This window comes from Entelurus aequoreus, linkage group LG26 (genome assembly GCF_033978785.1).
Source record: "Entelurus aequoreus isolate RoL-2023_Sb linkage group LG26, RoL_Eaeq_v1.1, whole genome shotgun sequence".
In the NCBI taxonomy this organism is placed as follows: Eukaryota; Metazoa; Chordata; class Actinopteri; order Syngnathiformes; family Syngnathidae; genus Entelurus; species Entelurus aequoreus.
In genome coordinates this window covers 25203770-25216269 of record NC_084756.1, presented here as the reverse complement: position 1 = coordinate 25216269, position 12500 = coordinate 25203770, and the positions used below count along the sequence as shown (strand labels likewise).

Genomic DNA, 12500 nt, shown 5'->3' with positions numbered 1-12500 from the left:
AAGTTGTTTTCTAATCCTAAAAGGACAGGAATCTTTTTTTTCCAGCGCTCACCTCCTGGTTTTCAGCCATATTGAGTCTGTGACACAAATATTAGCAAGAAATTGCACAGCGTTACATCACAAAATTCTTTTTTTTTTGTTAACGCTTTAAAGAGAGCAGGAAAAAAAACAGATTGTGTCTAAATTAGACTGGAAATAATGTGCAATAAATCACTCTGTCGGGTTTACAGACCCAAGAATTATGTATGGCCTGGCTTTTGAAAATGACTTTTAAAAAGTGATTATCTATAGTTATTTGTTAAAAAGTAATTCAATTACTAACAATTAATTACTAGGGAAAGTAATTAATACGTTACATTAAAAAAAAAACTTCAAGTATCTCGCGTATGCAATTGAGAGACGTTGCGTGCGTGTGTGCGCTTTTAAAAGGCGGGGCCTGTTGCTTAGGGACGTATGACATCATCGAGGGTTTCCAATGGAGCTGTGTTTGTTAGTGTGGAGGGGGCGTGGCCTGCGGGCCTGCCGCGGGACGCGGTGTTGCCAGGACCGGCCTCGAAGACAGCGACAGGTGCGTAGATGGCCCAGGTGGGCCATGTTATCTGATCACCTGTCGCCTTTATTAGCAGCAGCCGTGATGAGACGAGTAGTTGTGCTGAAAAGCAGAAAGACCTGCACTGCACTATTTATGAAATTAAAACAGTGTTATACCCGGAACTCCTGGCTCTCCTGGCAGTGTGTGGTGGTCTGCATAACCCACTAGAGGGCAACCTCTACAGTTAGCTATAGCAGTTGTTTGTTTGTTTTTATTATTGTTTTTTTTTAATATACCTTTATTTATAAAGTTCAACATTTACACACAAACATATGAACAAGGACAACTAAAACAAAAACAGTACAATGCAGCGCCAGGGGTTTGTTAGTTCAATAAAGTAATTATAGTACAATGTAAACTATATATATGTAGTTCTATACAGTATGTAGTAATGTGTATAGTTATAGGCTCACACAAGTTCTGTAAATAGTTTAAGTTTGGAGCATAGCATCATATTTTTCACAGCTTTTTGGTTGTTAGAGGTAGATAGTAGGGTACTAGTATAGTACCGCGATACTAATGAATCATATTTGGTGCTATACCGCCTCTATACCACAGGAGCAAAGGTCACCGCCTCTGTCCATGGTGCTGAGGACAGAGCACCATCAGAAGGGGGGGGGGGGGGGGGGGGGCGTGGCAGTGCTGACGGCGAGACACAGCCGGCGGGTGATTAGATTTCACAAGTGCTACGTGTTAATCTAATCATCTGTTGTCTTTAACAGTAAGCGGCCCGGGGAGCAGGAGAAGAGAGAGGATACGGACGGGACTGAAAAGTCACGTTCTGCGGAAGAAAGACTTTGATAAAACCCTACGTGTAGGGATGTCCGATAATATCGGCCTGCCGATATTATCGGCCGATAAATGCGTTAAAATGTAATATCGGAAATTATCGGTATCGTTTTTTTTATTATCTGTATCGGGGTTTTTTTTGTTTTTTGTTTTTTTTATTAAATCAACATAAAAAACACAAGATACACTTACAATTAGTGCACCAACCCAAAAAACCTCCCTCCCCCAATTTCTTTCTGTTATCAATATTCTGGTTCCTACATTATATATCAATATATATCAATACAGTCTGCAAGGGATACAGTCCGTAAGCACACATGATTGTGCGTGCTGCTGCTCCACTAATAGTACTAACCTTTAACACTTCATTTTACTCATTTTCATTCATTACTAGTTTCTATGTAACTGTTTTTATATTGTTTTACTTTCTTTTTTATTCAAGAAAATGTTTTTAATTTAGTTATCTTATTTTATTTTATTTTTTTTTAAAGTACCTTATCTTCACCATACCTGGTTGTCCAAATTAGGCATAATAATGTGTTAATTCCACGACTGCATATATCGGTTGATATCGGTATCGGTAATTAAAGAGTTGGACAATATCGGAATATCGGATATCGGCAAAAAGCCATTATCGGACATCCCTACCTACGTGCGTTAAAAAACCTTGTTAGAAACCGCACGCTTGGCTCCTGTAAAGTGTCTGTCACACAAAGTTTCCTTTAAAAAAAAAAAAAGGGCCTAAAACATTTAAAAAATAAAAAATAAAAAAAAATAAAGTGTAATCATTTTCATTTTAGAATTCATTTGAAAATTCTATTGTTTGTTTTTAAATCTCCTAAAGAATCATCACCACTTTATACTTCAGATATTTCCAGAACGGACACCCCCACAAGGTCTCTTGAGGTCTGCCGAGCAATTTCTTCGTGTCGTCCCAAAAACACGATCGAAGAGATATCGCTCCTTTTTTCTTTTTTTTTTTTTGCTGTGGCTCTGAAAGTTTGGAACGGGTCTCCCTCTGTTTATTCGGACGTCTCCCTCTTTTATTGAGATTCAAATCACGTCTTAAAACATCTTTTTTATTGGCTTTTAAACCAGAATGAGAGTTGTGTGATCTTAGTCTATTTTATTGTCTTTTATGTATTGTATGTGTTAGTTAAATGTTGTTGTTTTTCACGACAGACTGTCTTTAGGTTTATCCTGCTTTTTAATGTGTGTTTTAACTACAGTGCAGCTCTTTGTGACACTTTTATTGACTTTGGGAAACGTGCTACATAAATAAAGTGGATTGGGTCGGACGGCGGTCGGATTTTTGTGTCATTTCAGACGGAATTCTTTGCCTTTTGATAATTTTACCATTTATACACCCCGTCGTTATGAGTTTAAAAAACTGTCAAGGTATAATTGAAATGACGAGCAGCTTTAATTTAAGAGGTATTCACTTTACATTGTCAGGGGCCAATTCAATGCCTTTATTTTTGTCTTTAACTAAAGAGTAAAATAAATAAAATGCATGCTCTATTGTAGTGTTTCTCAAACTTTGCACACCAAGTTCCCTCAGGAAAAGTCTAGCTCTCCAAGTGCCACCATAATGACCAACATTCAATTACAGTAGCATAGTAGGCCTAGGTATTCATTAAAAACAAGACAGAGGTTTTATTTAACAAGTATCGTATTTTCCAGACTATTGAGCGCGGACCAATTAAATTTAAAAAATGTTTATATATATATATATATATATATATATATATATATATATATATATATATATATATATATATATATATATATATATATATATATATATATATATATATAAATTTAATTTAATTGGTCCGCAATTTTTTGTTTATATATATATATATATATATATATATATATATATATATATATATATATATATATATATATATATATATATATATATATATATTTTTTTTTTTTTTTTTTTTTTTTAATGTAATTTTTTTTTTAAATATATATATATATATATATAAATTCAATTTAATTGCCACACCAGGCTATAAGCCGCAGATGTATACATTTTGAAATGTTTTTTGTTTTTTTTTACACATAAATATTTTGTAAATGTTTATTTGCATACCTAAATTGTTTCCAAACGGTGTCTGTAACACGGCAGTAAAACGGCTGATCAAACAAAACAGAAGTCATCGTCATGCTAGCTCTCCAATCAATAAATTAGCCCCGTCGTTTTATCAGCTGCAAGGTTCAAAGCGTAGGCACAATTTGGCCACTGTAACATTAAAAAGAGTTTGAACAGTAACACCGTGTTTAAATATAGGAAGAAAAAAAACAATGTACTTAAATGAATACCACTAGCTGTAATATATCACTTTATTTAACCTCTGAAGCAGGCCTGGGCAATTATTTTGACTCGGGGGGCCAAATTTAGAGAAAAAAATGTGTCTATTATCAGGAACACTAATACAAAACCTCACAATAATGAATGCTAAAAACGTTATGACAGACCGCCTTAAAAAACGGAATGGAATTTTACTTTTTTTTTACTGAATGAGACACCCAGAATGTACATGAAAATAAAGAATGTGGGATTTACAATATTAACTATGAAGGATAAAACACTGAATATTGACAACATATGAACGTCACACCCCCTCTCCATCCACATATTTGACAATCAAGCGAAACGCAACAAATGCCACAAACACAGCTATACATAAACGGGAAGGATAAAAAAAAACCACCTACAGTTTCCATCTTAAAGATCTAAAAAAAATTATTTGGGAATGTCCGGCGGGCCAGATTGAAAAGCTCAACGGGCCGCATGTGGCCCCCGGGCCTTACTTTGCCCAGGTATGCTCTAAAGGCTTCGTGGCCACATGCGTGGACAGCACCTTTTAGCACTTATTTCCAAAATTGTGTACACTACTGAATTGGGGTCTTATGGCCACTTATGTGGACACTTATACTGCCATCTGGTGGTGTCAGAAGAGTATAAAATACAATGGAATTTGGGGGGGGGGGGGGGTGTAAAAATAAGATTTAGCATGTCACTAAACATGAAGTACACGTTTGTGTACTTATGGACTAAGTACATCATATAAAAAGATGATTCTTAGTTTTTATTCTAATTAGGGTCCAATAAGCCCAAATAGCAAAAAGAAATAAATAAAAAAGCATGTAGACAAACAGCTTGGGCCTTAAGAGGTTAAATATGAAAATAATCTCATAGCATACACTGCAAAAACTGAAATCTAAGTAAGATGAAATGTGTAAAATAAGGGTGATATTTGCTTATTTTCTGTCTGATAAGATCATTCTTCTCACTACGCAGATTTTATGTTAGAGTGTTTTACTTGTTTTAAGGGTTTTGCTCCTAAATGATGTCAGTAAGATATTACAGCTTGTTGCTGAGATTTGATGAGCTATATTGAGTAAAACATGCTTGAAACTAGAATATCAACTGTTGTGTCATCAACACTCACAAGTAGAAAACTACTTTTTTAAACTAATCATTTCTTATTTCAAGCATGAAAACAAAAAATCATGATTTTGACACAATTGTGTCTCATAATTAAAACAGATGACAGCCAAATGGACTTTGCTGTTTTATTTTCAATGAAACAATAGAAAACACGTACTCATATAGTAGTACAGTTGGCACAGTACAGTAAACTGACATTTGATATTTAAACATTTAACATGTGATATTTCAAACAATTTCGAAGAGAAATAGTTCATGCACATTCAGATAAATTATTCAAAATTACAATTAAAAAATTTTTGTCCGGGGGCCGGGCTGTATATATGCGCACTAATTGACTGAAAGAGCACGCACTTGGCGCGATGATGTCATGTTATCCATGGAAAAATGCATTTTTAGACAATATGATTTGCCTGAGCGGCTAGGAGACCCCGAGAGTAACAAGCGCTTGCCTTGTTGTCTTTCCATTAAGAACAATAAACTAGTTTTTAGTATAAGTTTGCTGGTTTCAAGAAATGTAATGCCGAGCGCATATCATTATGTCAAGATAATGGCACTAGCATTTACTTCATTTAAGAATATGTTTCAACATATTGAGCAAAAAGGTCAAAAAAAAAAATTCTGCCAAGAAAAGTGCACTTGTTATTAGTGAGAATATACTTATTTTAAGCTATTTTGGGGTTCATTGAGGTTAGCTAATTTTACTTGTTTTGGAAAGTCTTGACAATTGGCAGATAATTTTGCTTAGTTCAAATAAAATACCCCTCATTTTTGTGAAATGAAAATGCACTTTTTGCAGTGCATTTTCATTGTTTTATTTGCTCGCCTGTGAACAAACCCGCTGTCCAAATACTTTTGGACCTGCATGTGATCAGCGTTGGACTCGCATCAATCGAAAACGCACGGAAAACTTTTTTTTCTTTTTCCGAATGTTTCCAATGTGACTCGATACCGTCGACGTGTCATTCCTCACTCTCAAGCACGCCGCTGCACAGGTGCGATAACAAAGCGTGGGAGCGTCAACAGGTGCACGACTGAAGGTTGAGCCGAGGTATAAATGCAGCGGGGGGAACCCTGGCCTCCTCTGCAGAAACATTGGAGACGCTTTGCAGACATGCTGAGGTTTTTGGTTTTGACTACTCTGGCGGCCCTAGGTAAGAAAACCACCCTGAAGTCCTCAAGTGTTGATCACTGGTCCACCGACTCTGCATCGGTTATTTGGACTAAGTTGATGATGTTTCCCAACCAGTGGTGGCCGAGCTGGAGCCCCAGCCCAGGTATCTGGAGGACAGCCTGGAGAGGGTGGTCGGAGGTGAGGTGGCCAGACCCAACTCTTGGCCCTGGCAGGTAATCCACGCAGTGTTTATACAAGGTTTGCGTTTCAGAGGTTTACGTGTACGACTATCCCGCCTCCGTTAGATCTCTCTCCAGTACCAGTCTGGCAGCAGGTTCTACCACACCTGCGGAGGAACCCTGATTGAGAAAGGCTGGGTCATGACCGCCGCTCACTGCGTGGACAGGTGATAAATATTTTATTTTGACAAGGTAACATGATGGCGACCACCACGGCATTCAATTTAAACCTTTATTTTTTTTTTTGGGGTGCAATTATATTGTTTTATTAAAAAACTTGGCAGGCACCAACCTTATTGTTGAAAATAATACAACATTCCTCTTTTTTTGTAGTTTACTTTTTTTTAAATTGCTAATTTAATTGTCGTTCTATTTGTAATGTTGTAAATCACATCTGTGGTCTATAAACTTTTTTAACAATTATTTTATTATTCAATTAAATTAATGAATGTTTTGTAAATTATTTCTACAATTTTGATTTGTTAAAAAAAAAAATTAAAAATACATCTTTATCCTTTTTATATATATATTAATACTTATTTTAAATGTTTTATATATATTTTTATTTTTTATTTTTATTAGATATTGACAGATCAACAGTCGTTGGAATTCTTTCTCTAATTTGTGGCGCACAATCATTTTTAAAGATTCTATATGCCAGTCTAGCAAATACAAAATATTTTTCTAAAAAACACATTGTAATAGAGTACTCCTCTTCGACTATTTTAAATTGCTAATTTTCATTCTATCTGTCTAACACATCTGTGGTCCATAAAACTTTTTTAACAATTGTTTTATTATTCAATTAAATGATTAATTAATTTATAAATTATTTTTTACATTTTTATTTGTTAAATTTATTTTTAAATAAATACATCTATATATATTTATACATATATATATATATATATATATATATATATATATATATATATATATATATATATATATATATATATATATATATATTTTTTTTTTTTTTTTTTTTTTTTTTTTTTAATATTTATATAATTTATATATATTTTAAAATACTTGTTTAAAAGGTTTTTATGCATATTTAATTCTATTTTTTAATATTTATATATATATATATATATATATATATATGTAAAGATTAAAAAAATAGAATATATATATATGTATATATATATATATATATATATATATATATATATATATATATATAAAGATTAAAAAATAGAATTAAATAAAAGTCAAGCAAATAGCTTATATATATATATATATATATATATATATATATATATATATATATATATATAATAGCTTATTTATATATATATATATATATATATATATATATATATATATATATATATATATATATATATATATATATATATATATATATATATATATATATATATATATATATATATATATATATACTGTATACTGTATATAAAGAATACAAAATTTAATTGAATAAAAGTATGGATGATAAAAACCTTTTAAATAAGTATTTAAAAATATATATAAATGATATAAATATAAAGATTATGTATGTATGTATATATATATATTCAATTTTGATTTGTTAAAAAAAAAAATTAAAAATACATCTTTATCCTTTTTATATATATATTAATACTTATTTTAAATGTTTTATATATATTTGTATTTTTTATTTTTATTAGATATTGACAGATCAACAGTCGTTGGAATTATTTCTCTAATTTGTGGCGCACAATCATTTTTAAAGATTCTATATGCCAGTCTAGCAAATACAAAATATTTTTCTAAAAAACACATTGTAATAGAGTACTCCTCTTCGACTATTTTAAATTGCTAATTTAATTTTCATTCTATCCGTCTAACACATCCGTGGTCCATAAACCTTTTTTAACAATTGTTTTATTATTCAATTAAATGATAAATTTATTTATAAATTATTTTTTACATTTTTATTTGTTAAATTTATTTTTAAATAAATACATCTATATATATATATATATATATATATATATATATATATATATATATATATATATATATATATATATATATATATATATATATATATATATTTATTTATTTTTTTTTAATTTTTTTTATTTATTTTTTTTTTTTTAATATTTATATAATTTATATATATTTTAAAATACTTGTTTAAAAGGTTTTTATGCATATTTAATTCTATTTTTTAATCTTTATATATATATATATATATTTTTATTTATATATATATATATATATATATATATATATATATATATATATATATATATATATATATATATATGTAAAGATTTAAAAAATAGAATATATATATGTATATATATATATATATATATATATATATATATATATATATATATATATATATATATATATATATATATATATATATATAAAGATTAAAAAATGGAATTAAATAAAAGTCAAGCAAATAGCTTATATATATATATATATATATATATATATATATATATATATATATATATATATATATATATATATATATATATATATAATAGCTTATATATATATATATATATATATATATATATATATATATATATATATATATAAATATATATATATATATATATATATATATATATATATATATATATATATATATATATATATATGTATATATAAAGAATACAACATTTAATTGAATAAAAGTATGGATAAAAACCTTTTAAATAAGTATTTAAAAATATATATAAATGATATAAATATAAATATTATGTATATATATATATATATATATATATATATATATATATATATATATATATATATATATATATATATATATATATATATATATATATGTATGTATGTATGTATGTATATATAAAGAATACAACATTTAATTGAATAAAAGTATGGATAAAAACCTTTTAAATAAGTATTTAAAACTATATATAAATGATATAAATATAAAGATTATGTGTATATATATATATATATATATATATATATATATATATATATATATATATATATATATATATATATATATATATATATATATATATATATATATATATATATATATATATATATATATATATATATACATATATTATATATCTTTATATTTGTATTATTTATTTATTTTTTTACTTATTTAAGTAGTTTTTATTTATACTTTTTTTTTTTTAGATATGACAGATCATAACAATTGTGGAGCACAATCATTTTTACCCCATGAGTCAACTTTTAAAGATGGTATATGCCAGTCAGGCAAATACAAAATATTTGAGGAAAAAACAATTGAGCAATTAAATCACTGCTCTGTATTAAATATAAAACAAAAATGTTTTTTTCATTTCTTGTTAAAAAAAAAATAGTGCTTTGTGGTGGGTCCTTATACTAAAACTAAGCAGCCATCTCCTCAACAAGTTGTAACTTTATCCCGCTTTCGAACACGACAGTCGCAGGACCTGGCGGGTGTTGCTGGGCGAGCACGACCTCAACAGCAACTCCGGAAGAGAGCAGGTCATGAGCGTGAGCAAGGTTTACATCCACCCCAGATGGAACTCCAACAACGTGGGCGGCGGGTGAGGACGTTGCTGTTATTGGTGGTATAATGCCATCCAATGCAGGTGTGCATGTGGTTCTGACTGAAGTGTGACCCAGGTATGACATCGCCCTGCTGCGTCTGACCTCTGAGGCCACCCTCAACTCCTACGTCCAGCTGGGCTCCCTGCCTCCCTCCGGACAGATCCTGCCCCACAACAACCGTTGCTACATCACCGGATGGGGACGCACCTCCAGTACGTGGCTCATCGCGTCAGAGTGCTGTTTATTTTCAGATTTACCCGATTTTACGGACTATAGAGCGCACAAGGGATATAAGCCGCACCCACCAAATCTTGTAATATTTTTCCCATATATTAGCCGCACCGGACTATAAGGCACACATATATATGTTGTGAAATGAGTAGAGATGTAGAGTAGAGTAGAGATGATAAATGCTTTAAAATGTAATATCGGAAATTATCGGTATCGTTTTTTTTATCATCGGTATCGTTTTTTTTTTTTTTGTTTTTTTTTTTTTATTAAATCCACATAAAAAACACAAGATACACTTACAATTAGTGCACCAACCCAAAAAACCTCCCTCCCCCATTTCTTTCTGTTATCAATATTCTGCTTCCTACATTATATATCAATATATATCAATACAGTCTGCAAGGGATACAGTCCGTAAGCACACATGATTGTGCGTGCTGCTGCTCCACTAATAGTACTAACCTTTAACACTTCATTTTACTCATTTTCATTAATTACTAGTTTCTATGTAACTGTTTTTATATTGTTTTACTTTCTTTTGTATTCAAGAAAATGTTTTTAATTTATTTATCTTATTTTATTTTATTTTTTTAAAAAACAACCTTATCTTCACCATACCTGGTTGTCCAAATTAGGCATAATAATGTGTTAATTCCACGACTGTATATATCGGTATCGGTTGATATCGGTATCGGTAATTAAAGAGTTGGACAATATCGGAATATCGGATATCGGCAAAAAGCCATTATCGGACATCCCTAGAAATGAGTTATTTATACGGAAATACTTTGTAAATGTTTATTTACATACCTTAATAGTTTCCAAACGGTGTTTGTAACAAGGCAGTAAAATGGCTGATCAAACAAAACAGAAGTCATCGTCATGGACCCACTAGCTGCGGAAGCTAGCTCTCCAATCAGGTAAACCAGGGGTCCCTAAGCTACAGCCCGCGGGCAGGATACGGCCCACCAAGTCCTAATTTTGATTATTTATTTTTTTTAAATATATATATAAACATATATATATATATACATATATATATTTTTTTTTAATCTTTCCTTTCTAATCCATTTTCTACCATTTGTTACTCTCTATGTCTATTAGCCGCTCAGGCAAATCATTTTTCCATCGATAACGTGACATCATCGCGGCAAGTTCGCACTCATACAGCCCGGCCCCCGGCCAAATTGTTTTAACCCAATGCAGCCCCCAAGTCAAAAAGTTTGAGGACCCCTGAGCAAAACAGACTAAAATACTCCACAATTTTACGGACTATAGAACGCACGGGGATATAAGCCGCACCCCACCAAATTTGTATATATTTTTCCCATATATTAGCCGCACCGGACTATAAGGCACACGTTGTGGAATTTGTTATTTATACGGAAATACTTTGTAAATGTTTATTTACATACCTTAATAGTTTCCAAACGGTGTTTGTAACAAGGCAGTAAAACGGCAGATTAAACAAAACAGAAGTCATCGTCATGGACCCACTAGCTGCGGAAGCTAGATCTCCAATCAGGTAAACCAGGGGTCCCTAAGCTGCGGCCCGCGGGCAGGATACGGCCCACCAAGTCCTAATTTTTTTTTTAAATATATATATATATATATATATTTTATTTTATTTTATTTTTAATTTTTTATCTGTCCTTTGTAATACATTTTCTACCATTTGTTACTCTCGATGTCTATTAGTTGCTAAGGCAAATCATTTTTCCATCGATAACGTGACATGAATATGGGTTGAAACATCTAACACAATTTCCCAACTCATATGGAAACGGGGTTTGTATACGCCGCAGGGTTTAAAGCGCAGGAAAAAAGTGGCGTTTTAGAGTCCGGAATTGATGCTATGTTTTGTGCCTAGCCGGAGGAAGCCTCTCCCCTCAGCTGAAGCAGGCTTACCTTCCTCTGGTCGGCCACCAGACCTGCACCAGCTCCAGTTGGTGGGGCAGCACCATCAAGACCTCCATGGTGTGCGCCGGCGGTGCCGCTGAGTCCGGATGCAACGTGAGCGCATAATAATAATAATAATAATAATAATAATAATAATAATAACCGGCAAAGTGGAAGAGAGAGTGGACTGTATGTGTTTTTGACCTCAGGGCGACTCAGGCGGGCCTCTGAACTGCCTGGTGAACGGCAAGTACTACGTGCACGGCATCGCCAGCTTCGTGTCCGGCAGGGGATGCAACGCCATCAGGAAGCCCACCGTCTTCACCCGCGTGTCCGCCTACAACGAATGGATGGACTCGGTTGGTGGCGTCCTGCAGGTTCTTATTACACGACACTATCGTGTTCTCCACTCATTTCTTTTTTTTCTTTCTGGTTTGCAGATCATGATGTAAACACACCAGTTTAAAAAAAAAAAAGACAGCATGTGGACCAAAGCATCGATTATTCGGTCCCACAAAATAAAGTTCCTTTACTTTACTTTAAATCATTACTTCTTTTTTTTCAGGCTAAACAAAAGGAGTGTTTTCTTACACTCAAATGCACTCCGTTTCATCGGATAGATAGATAGATAGA

At 31.6% G+C, this 12500-nt stretch overlaps 1 protein-coding gene across 1 annotated transcript; it reads left to right on the top strand.

Moving 5' to 3' along the window:
• The first annotated feature begins 5863 nt into the window (after nt 1–5863).
• On the top strand, nt 5864–12411 carry LOC133643431 (elastase-1-like). The gene is made up of 8 exons (XM_062038001.1): nt 5864–6001; nt 6097–6194; nt 6267–6367; nt 9608–9733; nt 9813–9949; nt 11839–11981; nt 12077–12226; nt 12308–12411. Exons 1-8 carry the CDS (start codon nt 5905–5907, stop codon nt 12317–12319), a joined length of 864 nt encoding a protein of 287 aa, XP_061893985.1. The 5' UTR covers nt 5864–5904; the 3' UTR covers nt 12320–12411.
• The last annotated feature ends 89 nt before the right edge of the window (nt 12412–12500 follow it).

Bases quoted from the DNA above. Each gene is read 5' to 3' on its own strand.
- LOC133643431 (XM_062038001.1), top strand. From the start codon at position 5,905: ATGCAGCGGGGGGAACCCTGGCCTCCTCTGCAGAAACATTGGAGACGC. The intron at 6,002-6,096 runs GTAAGAAAACCA...TTTCCCAACCAG, and splicing joins GACTACTCTGGCGGCCCTAG to TGGTGGCCGAGCTGGAGCCC. The intron at 6,195-6,266 runs GTAATCCACGCA...CGCCTCCGTTAG, and splicing joins CCAACTCTTGGCCCTGGCAG to ATCTCTCTCCAGTACCAGTC.